The sequence below is a fragment of the Microcaecilia unicolor genome, chromosome 4 (assembly GCF_901765095.1).
Source record: "Microcaecilia unicolor chromosome 4, aMicUni1.1, whole genome shotgun sequence".
In the NCBI taxonomy this organism is placed as follows: Eukaryota; Metazoa; Chordata; class Amphibia; order Gymnophiona; family Siphonopidae; genus Microcaecilia; species Microcaecilia unicolor.
The window spans coordinates 74649105-74669304 of NC_044034.1; the positions used below are offsets into that span (position 1 = coordinate 74649105).

General features: G+C 44.4%; 1 protein-coding gene across 1 annotated transcript in view; it reads left to right on the forward strand.

Moving 5' to 3' along the window:
- Positions 1–20200, forward strand: part of MTUS2 (microtubule associated scaffold protein 2) — a 494757-nt gene that overhangs the window by 393683 nt on the left and 80874 nt on the right. The window contains exon 7 of the mRNA XM_030202400.1: positions 551–617. Coding sequence (XP_030058260.1) covers positions 551–617 — 67 coding nt within the window. The remainder of the gene's footprint in view (positions 1–550; positions 618–20200) is intronic.

The following is a 20200-nucleotide window of genomic DNA, read 5'->3' on the forward strand; positions in this document are numbered from 1 at the left end:
CGAGGTAGCCGGGCTGTAACTCCATTTTGGCACGCACTGGGCTTGCGTAGTCGCTTACGCGGCTTAGTAAAAGGGCCCCTAAGGGGTTTACATGAGCTAACAGCTCCTGTACATCTCATAGCAAAATTTGGTGAAATTGGGTTCCGACCGGCAAACGTTTTCACGGGTTATTACATGAGGCCCAAAGTTCCCAATATGATTAGAACCTATTGTAGTATTTTGACATAGTTTCTAGGATCTTTACAATTCAACCTATGAATGCAGTCCAGGATATCACATCCACCAGTGAATACCGAGATGAAGGGTAGTACTTTAGGCAGGAAAAGTATGCTGTGTGACTTTCTCCAATTTATTTGTATGATTCCATCTTTGCCAGATAGTAAAATGAGCGTAATTTGACTTGCATAATTGAACATTCAATAAAACCAAAACAGATGAAATGAACAATGGTAGATCAGAAGTTCCATTTTCATAATGTAGCATAGTGACACATAAAGATAATAGATGGGGCACAGCTTGGAATTCCTGATATCCTGCTTTGTTGTTGCAGAGTGAGACTGGCCGAATAAAAGAAAAAGAGCTGTCGGCTGAGCTTGCAAATATCAGGGATGAAATCGGTAAGTAAAGGGCACAAGTGCAGCAAAAACAATGATTTTCTTTTTGTAATGTACCAAGAAAACACATGCGTTTGTAAGAAAACATTTTCAGAATCCTAGGGGTGCCCTTTGTAGCTTTGTAAGCGGGAAGAATTTTCCTCCATGCTCCACAGGCAGGCTCATAAGCAAACCGTGCATTATTTTTGCTGTTTGCTAAGATTGTGGTGGTGATCTACAAATCTGTATCGTCTGTTTAATTTTGAAACGTAGCCATGCACCAGATTCTAGGGTGAACTCAGGTTACACACGGATTAGACTGCATGCAACACAATTTAGGTTTAAATCAATTTTTCTAAGGATAATCTGCTTTCTTCAGTAACAGCAGAGGGATGCCTCTACCAGAATGGGTATGACATCACCTGCTGTCTAGGGAGAACCAGAGAAAGCAGAGGAGTAGAGGATAAACACACTGACTTCCATACAGGGAGTGTTGATAAGGGTGTTCTTTATTAAGGCAACAGATAAAGACCCAACATAGGGCCAGGTTTCGGTGGGTATGCCCGCTTTGGTGCCAAAATCACCACTGCAACTGGCAATTTTGGCACCAAAACGGTTTTGAATAGAACTGTGGTTTGTTTATTTTTGACTCTGCTCACACACAGAGCAGTTTTAACAAGGCACTATGCTCAATACGTTCCGGCTTCAAGTGCTATTCTTTTTGACCCCTTAGGCAGGCAGACATACCCTCCGAAACAGTGCCCCATGTTGGGTCTTCATCTGGTGCAAGAACACTCTTATCAACACTCCCCATGTGGAAGTCAGTGTGTTATCCTCTACTTCTCTGCTTTTTCTGGACTCATGTAGAGTTTACATTCCTGTACTTCTTTGGATTTTGGTCTAGGGAGAACCCCCATTACAAGTAAACAACTCTGCTAATTAAGAAAAAAAATCTGGTGGTGTATAAGGCATTCATTTCATGATCATTGATAGAGAGGTACGACCAACCAGATACAATAAATACTCACTTGGGCCCTGATATTCAGACTATGGGAGAAAGTCCGCGCTGAACCTGGATAATCAATGCCGAGCCGTTCCCGGTGACCAACATTGAATATCCAGGGGTTTTTCAGCTGAGGATAACCAGCTATGTTAATATTCAGACATGGAGGGGCATAATCGAACGGGGGCGCCCATCTATAAGGATGGCCATCTCTAGGGACAGCCCCGGAAAGCGGCGTACCCGACTGTATTATCAAAACAAGATGGCCGGCCATCTTTCGTTTCGATAATACGGTTGGGGCCAGCCAAATCTCAACAATTGGGCAGCCCTTAGAGATCGCCGGCATTAGAGATGGCCGCCATTGGTTTTCGCCGATAATGTAAACTAATGGCGGCCATCTCAAACCTAGCCAAATCCAATCCATTTGGTCGTGGGAGGAGCCAGCATTTGTAGTGCACTGGTCCCCCTCACATGCCAGGACACCAACCGGGCACCCTAGGGGGCACTGCAGTGGACTTCACAAATTGATCCCAGGTGCACAGCTCCCTTACCTTGGGTGCTGAGCCCCCCAACCCCCCCCCCCCAAAAAAAACCCACTCCCCACAACTGTACTACCATAGCCCTTAAAAGGTAACGGGGGGCACCTAGATGTGGGTACAGTGGGTTTGTGGTGGGTTTTGGAGGGCTCCCATTTACCACCACAAGTGTAACAGGTGGGGGGGGGGGGGGCCTGGGTCCGCCTGCCTGAAGTACACTGCAGTACCCACTAAAAACTGCTCCAGGGCCTGCATACTGCTGTGATGGAGCTGGGTATGACATTTGAGTCTAGCAAAAAAATGTTTTTAAAATTGTTTTTGGGTGGGAGGGGGTTGGTGACCACTGGGGGAGTAAGGGGAGGTGATCCCCGATTCCCTCCGGTGGTCATCTGGTCAGTTCGGGCACCTTTTCAAGGCTTGGTCGTGAACAAAAAAGGGCCAAGTAAAGTCGATCAAATGCTCGTCAGAGCCGGCCTTCTTTTTTCCATTATTGGCCGAGGCCAGCCATCTCTTAACCACGCCCCAGTCCCGCCTTCAGTATACTTCAAACACGCCCCCTTGAATTTTGGCTGGCCCTGTGACGGAAAGCAGTTGAAGCCGGCCAAAATTGGCTTTCGATTATACCGATTTGGGCAGCCTTAGGAGAAGGCCAGCCATCTCCCAATTTGTGTAGGAAGATGGCCGGCCTTCTCCTTCGGAAATAAGCAGTATAGCCAGTTATCTTAAACTGGCCAAAGATATACTAGGGTTTGAAATAGCCAAATATGACCGCCAAAACCGGTTTAGAAATCGGTGGGTAGCAAGTTATATCGCGTGATATAACCAGTTATCTGCCAACTGCTAACCGCAGATATTCAGTAGAAGATAGCCGGTTATCCCCCGCTGAATATCAGCAGATAGCCAGTTAAGCGCTATTTAACCAGTCAGCATCCGTTCTGAACGGTTAAATAGCGCTAAATATTGGGCGGTTGGTGTTCCTGGAGCAGTTTTGTAACCGCTGGGAAGTCAAACCACAAAAATTCAACATAAGCAATAATATATGAAAGAGTAGACAGAAAGCATGTGCTTGCTAAAGGCTGGTGGAGTCAATAAAAAGTGTCTGGGTTGGTATTAAAAGCGATTTAACCAGCCAGAAACAACTCCTGCCCGATTAATTGCCTGTTCGGGGTTAGTGCCAAACTGCAAACTGGCTATTTTGGGGGCTTTCTGGGGGCAGAGTTGGCATTTGGCTGGTTCACTGCCCAGCCAGGTTAACCACATAAATGGGACCACATAAAAGGCTGTCCTATTTTTTTATGGTAACCCATAGCTGGTTAAGTGCTGAATATTGTTATCCGGCTCCACAAAACTTGATATTCAATGCTGAAGCCCAGATAGAACACGGCATTAAACGTCTGGGGATGGCACCCACGGCAGTGAGCAAAACACTGAGCACTGCCTGCTGAATATAGATCCCACCATGAATAAATCACAGTAAAATGATCAGGAACGAAATTTCTTCTTGGCACATATTTCAGGAAGATCCCAACATGTGTTTCACTAGATGCTCAAAGTATGTTTTATGTTATGCCTTACTGATGTATTTTATCTCGTATGATGTAAACCAGTTTGGATGTGAAGGAGGGATGTACAGTTAGCTTCCTCTTGATGAGGGATAGTTTGTTGGATTTCATTCTGGAGAAATTGGTCTCCTATCTGTTAATAATATGTGTCCTCTCTCTGTAGTCTCAAAATCATCTTCAAGCATCTCTGGCCATGCAGTGTATTCATAGAAGAATTCATTGCATTTGGTTTATCAGCAGTGTTATGTATTGATATGGAGAAGAACCAAGTCCAATTCATGATCCTGGCTTACCTCCCAGGATCTGGACTGGAAATTCTGCAGAGGCAACATTTACAAACCCATTAGCAAGGGAGGGAGTACCAGCCATTGCCTAAGGGTGACTCCTGCTTGCCATAAGTAGGGTACATGCTTATCAGGTTCTGGAGGGACTGAGGGTGTAGTTCCTGGCCAAGGTAAATGACAAAATACCCCATGTTAGATGCACGTGAAGGCTTCATGAGGTCAGTTCAATTTGAGTTGAAATCTCAAACGGAGCAGGAAGAAACAAAGCCATATAAAAACAAGGAAAGAATTGCAGCAAATGGAAAAGGAATGTCATCAATAGTTTTGAAATGTAATTGAATTCTCTATTGGCAAGTACAGTATGTTTCAAAGGTCAAGTGTTCCATGTGTCGATCACCATCAGTGAAAAATCATTTTCTTACATTCCTTTTGAACCTCCCTCCCTTATCCCACCCCTTGAAATCTCAGTGTTCTCCTTTTATCAGCTCTCCCTCATTAGGCAGGAAAGGAGATTCTGGAAGGATGCTACACCATTTCTCTCTTTTCTGGACTATATGGAAAATGTGGTAGATGGCACACGGATTACAACTTAGTTCCTCCATAAAACTATGCAAATTGCAAAACATTGCCTCTCATTACAGTGGATTCAGAATACACCTCCAACAGTCACACAGTGGCGAAACCAGAAGCATGTGAACCTTTACTAATGGAGAGACATACTGTAGAAACTACAGAGCTTAGAGCTAAGAAACGATTTCTCAAGTTGTGGATTCCCTACCTGAGTACGTTATTGATGAGAGTTCGCTCTCTCTTTTTGAATTCTTTGGAGCTCTGATGTGTTATTTCATTTAGTGGGGGAGTCCAGTTCAAAACAGTGGTGACCATTTTGGCGGGTGGGAAGTGGGTGGGGGTGCTTAGTTGTGTATTTTTGTCTTGTGTTTAATCAGTTTTATACATAGGAGGGGGAGGGGGGACTTTTGTGTTGCAGGTTAGGAGTTTGTCAGTATTATTATCACTTTGTTTATTGCTTTGTTTGCTTTGCTAGGCGTCCATAGCCTTGTACTGGTTTGCATTTTATTCTGTGCTCTGTTGGTGATTTAGTAAAGATATTTCAAAAGAAATGGGCGAATGGAATTGCTGGAAGAGCACATGTCAGTGCCTGATTCACAGGCCGCAGATGTTCCGCATTGCTTAAATAAATTAGATTTGATGCACAATGAGACTGAAGACATGGCGAACAGAATGAGAAGGAACAATATTCGCCTATTGGGCTTTCCAGAATTGTACGAAGGTACGAATACGATTGCTTCCCTACAAACATTTCTACTCCAACTGCTGGGTAAAAAATTCGATCCTCCTCTAGAAATAGAAAGAGCTCATTGCATGCCCTCTAGGCCCATTACAGGGAAAAATTACCCTAGACCTATTATGAAATTACTTCACTACCCACAATCACTCCAAATTTTGCAAACTGCTAACACAAAGAAATGTTTGCAATTCAACGGATGTAATTTGTTCTTCACCCCAGATTTATCAATCTGCAGCAAACAAACGTAAGATAAGTGTCCTAAGCTAAAAGCACTGGGAGCTCAATATGGTCTGTTCTATGCTGCCAAAATATGGGTCACATACCATAACACCACAAAGAATTATGATGACTCTGCAGCACTGCAAAAATTTCTAAATGACCGTTCTGCATGCATGACATGTTGTCTCCACTACAATTTTTAATACACAGTTTCTACAAATTGACTGACTAAACTCTTCAATATTTTATCTCTGCTGATGGAGTTTTTCTTCCTGTTCCTGCTGGATCCCAGCATGTGAACCTGGTAATTATGTTGTTCCTTGTTCATCTATATTGCTGTTCTCTAGTTGTTTTAGCATGGGTTCTCTTTCTTAAAATTATAAACAAGTTTTCATTGTGTCAGCATGCTACGTAGAATAATGAGTCATACATCTTTGTAAAATGATGAAGATTCATCTCTCATCTTTAAATGTAAAAGGCATCTCACACCCTATTAAACGGAGGAAGACCCTCTTGTATTTGAAAAAGCTTAAGTCAGATATTTGTTTCCTACAAGAATACACAACAATCAAAAATATTTTGCTTTCACACCATGTGGGAAAGAACATAAGCAGGAACCTCTTACTATTATATAGAAACTAGTAAAAGAGGCCCGTTTCTGATAGAAATGAAACGGGCTCTAGCAAGGTTCCATGCCCCCCTCCCTACCTCCCTCCCTGTCTCTCCTCCGAGTTCCAACCCCCCTCCCCTCCGAGTTCCATGCCCCCCTACCTCCCTCCCTCCCTCTCCTCCGAGTTCCAGTACCCCCTCCCCTTCGAGTTCCAGGACCCCTCCTCCCCTTCCGTTCGAGTTCCAGGACCCTCCCTCCCCGTTCCATGCCCCCCTCTCGTCCGAATTCCAGACCCCCGCGCCTTCCTCCCTCTCTCTCTCTCTCTCCCCTCCGAGTGCAAACACGACCTGTCTGCCTGCCCCTCGCCTTCCTAAGTGCCGGCTGTAATTTAAAACTTGTTACAGACCCCCGCACCTCTCTGCCTCCCTCTCTCTCTCTTAGTGGCAGCCCGACCTGCATTGGCCGCTCCCTCCCCCCCTCCCCTGCAAGTTCCATGCTCCCTGTCTTTGGAACTCCACACCCTCACGCCTCCCTCCCTCTCTCTCTCTCAGTGGCATCCCGACCTGTGTTGGCCGCCCTGTTCTCACACTCCTGCGCCTGCCCCTCGCCTTCCTGCGTGCCTGCTGTAATTTAAAAGTTCTTACCTTGGTGTACACCAGCAGCAGTGAAAGTACAGCACGCACGGCGCTTCAGCATGCCTTCTCTTCTCAGCTCTGCCTCTGGTCCTGCGGGTGGCGGGGGAGGGAGGCGCGAGGGTGTGGAACTCCGAAGACAGAAGGCATTGAACTCGCAGGGGGGGAGGGGAGGAAGCGAGCGACCAATGCAGGTCAGGCTACCACTGAGAGAGACAGGGGGAGGGAGGCGCGGGGGTGTGGAACTCCAAAGACGGGGGCATGGAACTCGCAGGGGAGGGAGGGAGCGGCCAACGCAGGTCAGGCTGCCACTGAGAAAGAGGGAGGGAGGCGGGCGGCCATGGAACTCAGAGGAGAGGGGGTGCAGACCTGGAACTTGGAGGAGAGGGGGGGCCTGAAATTTGGAGGGCGGGGGGGGAGGGAGGGGGCGATTCTCCGTCGATTTAATCCTCACCTCCAACGTTCTTTTGCTGGCTGGTGCTGGTTTCGCTTTCATCTCATTGATTCGCCCTTTGACATCATGACGTTCTGACACGAGGACAGACCAATGGGAATTGTGTTACGAACCCAGGCATCCAGACAGAACGTTGGAGGTGCAAATTATTATATAGGATAAATGAAATCTCAACTATCCAGGGAAAGTCATAGACTTTTTAACAAACCCCAAAAGAACTTCTATCACTAGCTCCCATTGACATCAGAAAAACAACAGTGAGAAACAACCGTAGGAGAAAAAAAAACTGCATCAAAAACTATGTCAGCTACAAACTCTAAACAATGTGTCCAATACTTAAGAACTCTCCCAAAATAGTGACAATAATAAAGAAAAACAAAAATCATAAAACTTTCCAGAAACATGCACTTGGAATAAAAATCCAAAAAAGCTACTTAACTGAAAACATAATGCTCCACATCTGACAGAATAGTAAACTCGAGCATAATCTAAGATTCATGAAACTTCAAATCCTCGACGAGCTAAAGGCCTTCCTTGTTTCGATCTGCTGCTTCAGGAGGAGGAATGTTTATTGCAAGAATCCCATCTAGACCTTCTAGAAGTTAACAAACTCACCAGAGGATGACTTGGTCAGTGTTATGCTGCTCCAGCTAAAGAAGGGGAAAATGGTGTTATCACTCTCATATGGAAGTTGTTCTTATTTCAACTTCTCATTTGTTTGACCCTGAAGGTGGCTGGTCCCGTATTGAAGGTGATGTACAAGGCAAACCCACAATATTCATTATCATCATCATCATTTATTGATTTTATATACCGTTTCTTATTGCTATTGCAAAACAGAACGGTTTATGCGCCTAACAGCGATAACCCTAATTTCTTCATAATTAAATATATCTGGAAATACTTCACTCTAAGCTCACACACTGCTTGGGGTAGATTTCAATTTCTCCATTGACCCCATATTATACAGTTCATCGAAGTGTCATCCTGCTAAACTAAAAGTGAAAAGTGAGAACCTCTTTAACTTCACTTATGCAACTGAATAGATGGTCTGACTTGTGGCACTTATTACATCTGATGGCAAGGGATTATCCTTCTATTGTAATTACATCATACATATTCAAGACTAGACTACTTTATTAATTCCAAAGATCTGATTCCAATGCTTCAGTCAGCTAACATTCGTGAAATATCTATTTCTGACCATCCAGCCATCTCTTGTACTCTGAATTGGTCAGAGGAACGTCCTAATTCTCGCACATGGAGATTAAATTGTACTTTGCTCTAGATGACTCATTTAGCTCTCACATCCATGAGGCGTCTGATCTTTTTGGTACGCAATCAGAACCCCAACCTTTCTTGGGTTACGATTTGGGAATCTTATAAAGCTTGGCTTTGGGGGGGGGGGGGGGGGGGGAAGCTTTATTAGCTTTTCATCCTTTCAACAGAAAAAGCTCAACTCCACCACTGAATTGCTGGCAAATTAAATACGTGCTTTGGAATCTAAATTATACATTGAGTATGACCAGAAAGTCTATTGCAATCACTTAAGTTTAAATTCAACTCCCTGTTGCCTAATATGGTTTCTGCTATCTCCTTCAATCAGAGCTTGGTATATTGCTCTGAGGCTAACTAAGCTGCAAAATTGTTAGTTTCTTACTATCAAATTAAACATCATTTTGCAAATATTAAATCTGATTCAAACACCATCCTTACTACCACAACTGTCATACTTAAGGCTTTTAAAGACTTTTATACTACTTTTTACTCATGTTAATTACCACCTTCATGGCTAAGGTTAACCTACCTCATTTGTTTGCCCATCATGCTGAGGCATTAAAACAACCAAGTACAAAAGAGGAAATCTTATTGGCCATCAAATCTTTAGCCACTTCCAAAACTCTAGGACCGTATGGCATTCTGGCAAAATTTTACAAATCATCCTCCAGCTTCCTACATTCAAAATTACACCTATATTTTCAAGACTTTTTATCTCATCCGATCCTAAGGGTCAATTTCTAGAAGCAAATGTCATAGTCCAGCTCATTTTTGAAAGTGATCACCGGCCATCTTCCGACACAAATCGGGAGATGGCCGGCGATCTCCTGAAACCGGCCAAATCAGTATAATCGAAAGCCGATTTTGGCTGGCGCCAACTGCTTTCCGTTGTGGAGCTGGCGAAGCATCAAGGGGGCGTGTCGGTAGGGTAGTGAAGGTAGGACAGGGGCGTGCTCATGAGATGGCCGACTTCACCCGATAATGGAAAAAAAAGCCAGGCTTGACGAGCATTTCGCCGGCTTTACTTGGTCCCTTTTTTTTCACGACCAAGCTTCAAAAAGGAGCACCAACTGACCAAATGACCACCGGAGGGAATCAGGGATGACCTCCCCTTACTCCTGCAGTGGTCACCAATCCCCTCCCACCCAAAAAAAAAACAACTTTTTTGCCAGCCTCTATGCCTGCCTCAAATGCCATACCCAGCTCCCTGATAGCAGTATGCAAGTCCCTGGAGCAGTTTTTAGTGGGTGCCGTGCACTTCAGACAGGTGGACCCAGGCCCATCCCCCCCTACCTGTTACACTTGTGGTGGTAAATGAGAGCCCTCCAAAACCTACTGTACCCACATGTAGATGCCTCCCTTCACCCCTTAGGGCTATGGTAATGGTGTAGAGTTGTGGGGAGTGGGTTTGGGGGGGCTAAACAACCAAGGGAAGGGAGCTATGCACCTGGGAGCTATTTTTAGTTGTTAGAAGTGCCCCCTGGGGTGCCCGGTTGGTGTCCTGGCATGTGAGGGAGGCCAGTGCTCTACAAATGATGGCTCCTCCCACGACCAAATGCCTTGGATTTGGCCGGGTTTGAGATCGCTGGCATTATTTTCCATTATGGCCGAAAACCAATGCCAGCCATCTCAAACCCGCCGAGCTCTGACATTTGGCCAGGCCCAACCGTATTAGTGAAGAAAAAGATGGCCGGCCATCTTTTTTGAAAATACGATTGGCTCCGCCCACTTGCGGCGCCAGACCCGGAGATGGCCGCCCAAAGAGATCCACAATTGGTACAAAATTACCATCCTAATTCACTTTTCAAATTAGATTATAAAATCTATGCAAAACTACTGTGAGACTTGAAAAATATGTATATACCCATATTTACAGGAGTCAAACTGGCTTCATCAAGAACCGATCTGGATCTGACAATACTAGATTATTTTGTCAATTAATACATTTTAACAGAAAAAAAGGATCCTAATAACACATGAAAATTAGAACACTTCTAAATACAAATAATGGTAAGTGTATAGGAAATACAGGAAGTAAATTGATTTATTTTCAAAAACAGGGAGGACAAGACCTCATCAAGACCCAGATCACTAGCATTGGAGCTCAAACTTTCTTGCGACTACCTTACAGTGTGATCAGTCAAAAAGTCATCATCGGTCTAGAAAAACCTTCCTAAAAAAATGTTAGGTAGATCTAGTAACCATCACAACTTTTAATTACTCTTTATAACATCTACCAAAGCAAAAAATTAAATTAGAATAATATAAAATGAAAAATAGCACTTAGCTTAAAGCACACAGCTGAATCACATCTCAAAATCTAATTTCTGGCTTTGCTGTAACAATAAAGAATGGTGTTATTTGGTAACAAAACCTTATTGGGCCTGATAGTCAAAGTGATTTAAGTTGGCAGGAGAGGCCCTGTTATTCAGTGGTACTTAACTAGACAGTGTTGCTGAATATCAGCATTAACCCTGCCACTCTGAAACCAGGTAGGAGGAACAGAGTTGGGGAGAAGCCCGCAGTTATGCGGCTACCGACAATATTCAGTGCCAGTGCCTATATAGCTAAGTGGGCATGTAGGACTCCACAAAAAGCAGTCCTACATGTACCCACATTGCTTCCAGGTACTGGCCTGTACTTTGTGTTCTTCCCCCTCCCACCTGAGCCCCCTGACAGGAACCAATCTTCCTTCCAACACCCCTGGCAGGACAAGATACTTTCTCTGATACACCCCAGCAAGACCTGATCCTCCAGCCCCCATGATAGGACCCAATCTCCCTCCCGACCCCCTCCCTCTTCAGCAATAGAGGGCCCCCCCCCCCAGCATGTTTGTCCCTCTTCCAGGCCCCTTTCCCCAACAGTAGAAATCCCAGCAACATGTCCTGACACCCCTCCTGGACCCCGTTTGCTCCTGCTCCTAGCGGCTGTGACAGCAAAATGGCTGCCGTGACCTCTACCATGGTCCTATCTAGGATCTCATTACGTAATGGTAAAACTATTGCCCTTTTTCTGCACATATTGTTCACTGCTTAGCAATAATCAAACTACCCATGTTGATGCCTTCCCATGGGCTTTTGTTTCCCATGTGGTTTGCACCAGTTATTTAGATAACTGCATGTTAATATCTTTTACTTTCATTATTCCTCCTCCTCAATCAGACATAACCCTCAAATAATTTTTTGAGTAAACCCAAGTGCGCATTCAGTCCTTACCTTCTCCCCCCATGAATGTTTAAATGCCTATTCACAAATTCCAGAGACTTTGCATCTCCTTACACAGTTTTGATCATTGCCTCTCCCCCCCCCCCCCCCCCCACACACACAATATAGTTTTTGTATAACCAGAACCCGTCCGCATCTATGTCCAGATCTTACACACTGCCATTGTAATATATTTTGTGATTCACCTGCATTTCTGGCTGAGTCTTCTCTTATTCGAAGCAGCTCATTCTGCGTTGACCAGAAGAAGGAAATGTTAATTCTTGAAAGCTAGCTAAGACATGTATTAAATTAGTCCATTATAAAAGTTCTACCTTTTATATTTTGTTGACTGTATTTCCATACATTCAAGCTGATGAATACAGCAACCACAATACTGTATACATATGTGTTCTCTATTATATTTATTCCACATCCAGTTTGTCATCAGCACAAGTTGAAACAGTGTATGCTGATGTGATCTCTCAACAGTGTAATAGGCAGGAATTTTTTTACAGAGGGTGCATTTCCCACGTGTCCCCCCATCTCCTGTGCTCCTCCCCCGCCCCATCACTTTAAAATGATCTCTTCCAGTCTACGCCATGGCAGTGGCATTCATAGGCTGCCTGTGGCCGGCACTAGGACTTCATCTTTAAACGTCCCACCCTTCACAAGACAGGAAGTTGTGTCGGAAGGGTCGGGACGGTTCAGACAGGAAGTCTCTGTGCAGACGGCCTATGAGTGCTTCTCCCCAGGGAAGACTGGTATGGGCAGGGGGGAGAGTAAGAGGCTGGGGATGTGTATGCACTGATATTTTGTAACTGATTAAAAACTGAACAGTCTTGGTATTGAACCATACAGTACGCCATGACTCACACGCATGTCAGAACTGCTAATGATGCTTGATATGCTTATATTTTGTAGGAGCAGCAGAAGTGAGTTTTTCATCCAGTTGGAACCTGTTTTAATTACACTGCCTGCCATTTCTTGCAGGACTGGTCTAAATTACAGGCTCCCTGCACCTTCAATCCTAGCATCCAGGAATTTCTACTTCCCTTCCTCTCTCCACATCTCACTCTTAGGCTGTCACTGAAAGAAGAGGGACCCAGGTCCCTTCAAAGCCTAGTAAAGTACATGTCCTTGAATTGTTTGGCATGTTTTATTATCATAGTGCTTTCCAGAGATGGAAAGGGAGGGGTAGGATTTGGTTCCATTGCCACTGGACCATTAGTATGAAATGGAAATAACTCTTATAGACCCATTTTCCCCTTATCTATTTTTAAACTATATCACTAATATCCATTTCTTCCCTGTTGTGAAATACTTTCCATGTGACGTTGTAACAGGTACCCTGAGCCTGTTTAAATGGGCAAGTATATAAATGAAATAGTTGAATGGCAAGTAACTTATGTTGGCATTATTAATGGACAAAGCTTGCCATAAATTAGAGTGCTCTGTTTTTTAAGTGTTACGTTGTATCTTATGTCGACATTTTTGCTTTCTTTAAAACACTGTGTTAGTTTGACAAGGCCATATTTCACAAAAAAAAAGTCTTCCAATTACTTGTACCTTGCACATATAAATGATTGATAATGCGTGGCTATGTAATCAGTTTTGCAGTAGGACATTTCCAGGAATTGATGTGAAACCTACTGGTCTGTAGTATTTCTGACTCACCACCATTAAATACAGAGAGTAACCCTGCCATAGCCTTGGCAGAAGCCTTGAAATGGACCATTATTGTCTGGCATGACATCTGCTTTTACTGCACTGATGAGAGGTGTGATAGTGAAGTGGTCATCCCAGTAATGATAATGATTCTGACTGACCATCAGTTTTCTAACCAGACCACTCTTTTCCTATTCATGCATTTTCTTTTATTTGCTGCCTTTTTGAAGAAATTCACCAAAAGTGATGTACAGCAAGAACAGTCTGGACATAGGCAATAGACAATTACAGCAGAAAAAACATATTCAAATAACTGTACATATTCTCCCTAATTCTATAAACTGGTACGCCGCCCAATTCTGCACTTAGTACCGGAAGTTCTCATGGTACTTGAAGTACTTCAAGGCTGCAGCTAGCGGTCATGGAAGCCATTTTGAATTGCAGGCCACCACTGGGAAGGAGTGAGTGGCTCCTTCCCTCTTTTTCCCTAGACCACCAAGGACTTCTTTAGGTAGGCCCAAGAGGACCTATGGAGGTTGGGGGGTAGGGCTGGGGCAACTTTATATATTTTTCGAGGGGTGGAAAGGGGGATCGCGAGGGGTGCTGCCAGTCACTATTTGAGTTTATCTGGGCACTGACCGATATTCGAACTGGTGCCCGGTTGAACCTCGGTGCATAAAGTTAAAACAGCTTTTTTTCTATCCCAGCTTTATGCACGTAACCTAGCTGAGTAAGTCACATGGAGCTAGATTCTATATATGCGCCTGAAAATTCTGCACTGAAAAAAAATATGTCTAGGTGCACTTTCTAAAGTATGCCTAAATTTTATAGAATAAGCTTAAAGTTCCACTTGATATATAGAATTACGCTGAGAGCCTCTCCAAGCAACCAGATTTAGTCACAGCCATTTATGCAACGTTTTACTTGGCGCAGAGCAGGTATATTCTATAACAACTTGCATAGATTTTAGAAATGCTCCGCCCATAGCCCCCTTTTCAAGTATGTGACTTAGAATTTACACACACCATGGTACAGAATATGCTTAGCGAGTTCTGCATGGAAATCTTAATGCTCATTAGTACTGAAAATTGCTTGTTAACATCCAGTTGACAGCACCGATTAGCTAGTTAACCAGTTAAGATACACGCATTGTTATAGAACACGCTTTGATTTCCACTTGGAAATTAAGGCGCAATCTATAGAATCCAGCAAATAGTCATAAATGCAAGAGCATGAATGGGGAAGGCGCATGGGCAGGGCATGGATGGACATGTCAAACATTTACATGTGTAGGTTTAGAATACTTGCATTTACGCACTAAGCTCTGGGTATTATAAATGGTGGCCTGTGGGTGCTAATAATTGATTATTGGCGTTGATTGGCAACAATTTGGATTTGTGCACGCATCTTACTAGACACCATTCTATAAAGATCCTCACACAAATCTTATGATGCGCAACTCAAAAGAGAGCGTGGCCATGGGCGGGTCAGGGGCATTCACCAAAGATGTGAGCAGTATTACCGCATACTGGCGATCCGCGCCTAACTTGCACGCCAGAATTTACACCAGGATTCAGTCACAAGGTGTAAATCATCACACCCAAAGTTTGGCGCAGATTTTGGTTCGGAGAGTTATTCTATAAGCGGCATGCAACTTAGAGCGCCATTTATAGAGTAGCGCTCTGCATGGATTTTTTTTGGCACCACTTTTTCAGTGTCATTTACTGAATCTAGTCCTTAAGGGCTACATTTATGCCTGCTGTAGACATGGCATAAGTGGGTGTACCTAAATGTTAATGCATTATGCTTGTATTCTATAATGGAATTTGGGCACCCAGATTCAGTTATAAAATTTTGGCACACTTTATAGAATTAATATTATAGATATACATATCTCCAGTTTTCACATGTAAATATCGTTTTGTAATGTGTAAAAAAAACCTTCTAAAATCCCATCCTAAAACAGCCAAAAATAGAAGGGTAGGAGTGTTCAACTTCCAAAAGTTGCAATTTTTTCTAGAAACATTTGGAGACTGCTAAGGACGTCCAAAAAGAAGAGAATATTCTTTTATTTGAAGGTGTGGATTTTTTTTTTTTTGAACAGCAAATTGAAACTTTTGCAAATGCAATTAACTTATCACACTAGCAGAAAGAGAGACATATAGACACACACACACATATCTTTTTGGTACTCCATAACCAGTGACATAGCCATGAGGGAGATCTCAGGGCCCTAGGCCTGCTCACCTTTGGCTCAGGCCCCCTCAGACCACCTTTGGGCCCCCCCCATAGACTTCTGGCTGCATCCATAAATGAGACTATTCTAGGAATTCTCCAAAGTCATGCATTTGTACAGTACAGTATATGAGATATTTCACAGTAAATGTATAGTAATATACAGTAAGAATAGAGTTGTGATTTACAGCTTTAAACACCTTGATGTTCAAAAGTCATTTTTCAGGTCCGTTCCCCCCACCCTCCACCACCCCAGCATTTTTCTTCTGCATTATAAAGTGCCCAAAAATGAGACCTTATCCAAATAAATAAATGTCAGCCCTGATATTCAGAAGGAGCTGGATGGCGGATAAGAGCTGCTGTCAGGGATATACAATGGCACTATCCAGAGAGACAGATAATGCCACTGAATGTTGTTACAGGCCACCTCAGTACTACCTGGATAGTTCTGGGGTAGTCTGTTGGCGCAGCTAGGGTAGAGTTAGGAGATCTCCACGTAGTAGCAATATTTAACCCACTAACCGAATAACTATGCAGATAAAATTAGGACTGCAAAAAAGTGTGTCCTAACTTTATCAGTCTGAATTGCCCCCCACGGGGGACCGCATGAGGCAGCAGATGGCGCTCGGAGAGCCTGTGCGGGTCCGAGGAATGGCACCGCTGTTGCCCTCGGAGCAGGGAGAGGCATCCGAGCCTTTCCCCACGGGGGACTGCACGAGGCTCGCGGGACAGCGACCGCGCACCCGACTCTGCCTCCTCACCCACCTGCCCACCGAGAGCAGGGAGAGACGATCGAGCCTCTCCCACTGGGGACTGCACGGGCTGTATGGAAGTGGTCGTGCACCCGGCTGTGCCTCCTTGCCTGCTGGTTCCTCAGACGGCAGCAGGAAAGGGGAGCACTGTCCGGTGGAGCTGCCCCAGGAGCATGGGGGTTATGGAGGCATGAGGACGCTCTCGGAGCACCGAGACCAGAGCACAGCAGCAGCGACAAGAGGAGAAGGGGCAACGCGGCGGAGGCCCCAGAGACAGGCTCCGAGGGGCTCAGAGCAAAGCAGTACCTCCAACATAGACACAGCTCCCAGGGTTGCGGAGTCTCTGTACCCTGGTCAACACGTCCAATCACCAGACCATGAGTAAAGTGCCTATTATATTTCAAGATATTTAGACTTTACAACTGACAAGGCTTGAAAGGCCTGACAGTAAAAACCAAAGTAAAAACTGAATAATTGCTAGTGAACTGAAGACACCTTCAGCAGGATGGGCGTGCCTGAGAAGGAGCCTTTTGCACTGCATTTGATACAACTGGAGAAGGCAGGCTTGAGAGCAGATTGGGGTAACACGGTCTTAATAGTAACCACAGAAAATATATACCATAATGAATACCCTCAAACTACTCCTAATAATCTACTCCTTAACACTGATCCACTTAACACTAACCACCCCACTTGCAGAAAACAACATCATACCCCTACTACACAATCATCATAGATTGATCAAATACACCAAACCTCACCAAACTGATAACAACCTAAACAAAGGAAGAACACTTACATGCGAACAACCACAACAGAAGGGAAAGAAGGGCCCAAACAAACTCACCTCGACAAAGAAATGACAACTAACAAAAGTCCACTTAACACCAAGTACAGAAGACCCATTCCAAACAATCCAAGTGGGCTACGTCAACGCCAGATCTGCTGTAAATAAAACAGCAATACTAACAGACTGAATCATGTCAGAAAACCTCGACCTACTCTTCCTCACTGAAACTTGGATCCATGACCAAAAGGACCCAATAATCCTAGACCTGTGCCCTCCAGGATACAAAATCACACACTGGATCACAAAAGAAAAGAGAGGTGGAGGCATAGCACTAATCTATCGGTCCCACTTTACCACCGAAACCACTGCTGAATCCATAACACCTCAACTTGAAATTGCCTCAATCAGAATCCACAACAAAACCCTAAGCGATCATTTGAATTGTGTCTTGTTTTACAGACCTCCAGGTAATTGAAACGAAGGCCAGACCAACTTCATGGACTCCATTTCAAACACATGTGTAATCAACTCCAATACACTAGAACTAGGAGACATCAACCTTCATTTAGAAGACCCAAACTCTATCAACGCACAAGAATATAAGAAATTTCTCCGTTTATGCGATCTCAAATGGCCACAAATGCAAGCAACCCACATCAAAGGGCACACACTTGATCTCATCTCACACAAACTCTCAACAGACCAAAACCTAACAATAACAAATACAAAATGGACAGAGACACCCTGGACCAATGTTGCGTTCTCGAGGGCCTTGGCATTCTGTCAGGTCCTCGAGGCAGAACTGGAGTTCGTGAGCCCTTGGGCCACTGCTGAGGAGCGGCAGCGGCAGGCAAGACCATCTTGGAACTGGACATACGGAAGGACAGGACTGGAACTTGGGATCGGAAGTAGGCAACTGGAACCGGCAGGACAGGAACCGCTTCACCTGCACCTAGCCACCGTTCCTCCGGAGTTGAGCTCCGAAGTGCAGGTGGCCGGCAGGACTTGTAGGATAAGGCAGGAACTGAAGATCCAGAGGACCCACCCTGGGTCTGGGATACACGAGGGCGAAAGGGCACAGAACTAGACTCAGACAGTGTGCTGCTGCACAGCCACTAGCAAGACCCAGAAGACAGACCAAGGAACACAAGGCGTACAGAAGCTAGCAGGAGCAAGGACTAGGGCAGCAAACACACTAGGCAGAACGGGGATCCGGGAATACCCACAGGGTAAACCCTCTAGCTAGGTGGAGACAGGATACAGGAATAATCACCTAGGAAATACACACTAGCTAGACAGATACAGGATTCAGGATATACAAGCAAGGTTCAGGATATGCACACAGGATATACAAGCAGGGTTCAGGATAGGCAACAGAGCGAACAGAGTAAACCAGGAATAACAGGCCAAGGGTCTGAAGCCACAGCCGCTCCCCACACCAAGTGGGAACTCACGAAGGCTGAGGCTTCACATGCAGACAGAGAACAAGCACGGACAGAGGCTTCACCCCAAACACAGAGTAAGCCAGGAAGGACCCACAGTCCTCAGACACACAGAGGCAGGGAAGAACCCCCCAAAGAAAGACAACAGACACAGACACAGAGCGAAGCTGGGCTGGAACCCAGAGAAAGGCTAAGCAGTAGTGCAGCAGACATTTACTAACCTGACCTGGCCTATGAGCATAACACTTATGCAAAGGCCCTGACTGCAAGCACAGCCCTTCCTTATGAAGGCTCTCACTGATGAGTCACCAGCAGCAGGACAGAAGCAGGAAGTACACTGACCCCAAAGAGAGGCTTGACACACATAGGAAGTGAGCCCACAGGAAAGACAGGCAGGAGCCATCTTGGAAGCTGGCACAGAGCCGGTGGCAGCCATCTTAGATGCTGGCTCCCCAGAGAGGCATAGCACACACAGGTGAGGTCTAGTGAAGTAATCAGCACACAGAGCCAGAGACAAGACTAACACAAAGACAGACAGAAGCCAGCAGAGCTGCTGGCCCCCAGAAATGAGGTAAGTGTTTTGTTACTTATTTGTTTGACCTCGTTTTCGTCCTCCTTGGGCTATTCCATATGGAGGATTGAACGTACTAAGTTCATCAAGAAGATTCTGAATTGTTTTTCTTACTTCCATCGTCACCCAGTCCCATGGGGGTCTGGTCTGGGCAGGCATCAACAGCCGCAATTCGAAACTAATTCCCATAACTACTGCTTTCTGTCTTTCTGGATCTAGGTATATTCTGGGCCATTTATGTTCCCACATATATGCTATTGGAATCTATCAGTATTTTATGCACCAAATGAGTGTCTGGTGTGCGTTTAGTTTTGTTTAGTTAGTCAAATAAGGAATACTTGAAAATAAAGACAGAAATAGATTTCAGATAGAAAGATATTTATTCTTACCAGAGTTTCAATTCAGTACAGACATCGGACAGATTCTGGGTTCAATAGCACAGCGCTCCGCCGTCTGAGAAGTGCTGAGGACGACTTCTCAAATTAAGCCAAAATCTCTCTTCTTTTATACACTTACCTCTCCATAGAAGTCTATGGTGAGGTACAATTTTGTCAGTTATTTCTCAATTTCTGCGGTTATACTTTCGCGTCCTGCCATCTGTGCATTTGTACCCAGCTCCTTCCGTTCCATCTATTTCAACAGGTTGCCACATTTTCCGGTTATGTCAACATGTTTTTAGAACAAACTGTTTTTTGCGGTTACTAACATATTTTTCTGTTGAGATACCAGTTTCACATAATGTTTTTGCAACACCTCTCATCACATCTTCTGATCTCTGTATCATTTTATACATTAATATAAAAAAACATAAGCCCCATTTTGAAAGCCACATTTTTTCCATTTTATCCATCATTCTTTCATTACAGGTGCTACATTTTATTTGAATATTGTACCTGTTTGTGTTAAGACTCATTGTTCAGACCTGCTTTCTGCAGATTCTCAAATATTAATTCATTTGTTACTTGTTTGGCCTAATCAGTACTTTTTCAGATGTTTTTGGCTCTGTGGCTTTGTCCATCACAATTCCAGTGGTAGATCTAAAACCAGGCCATATATTAACAT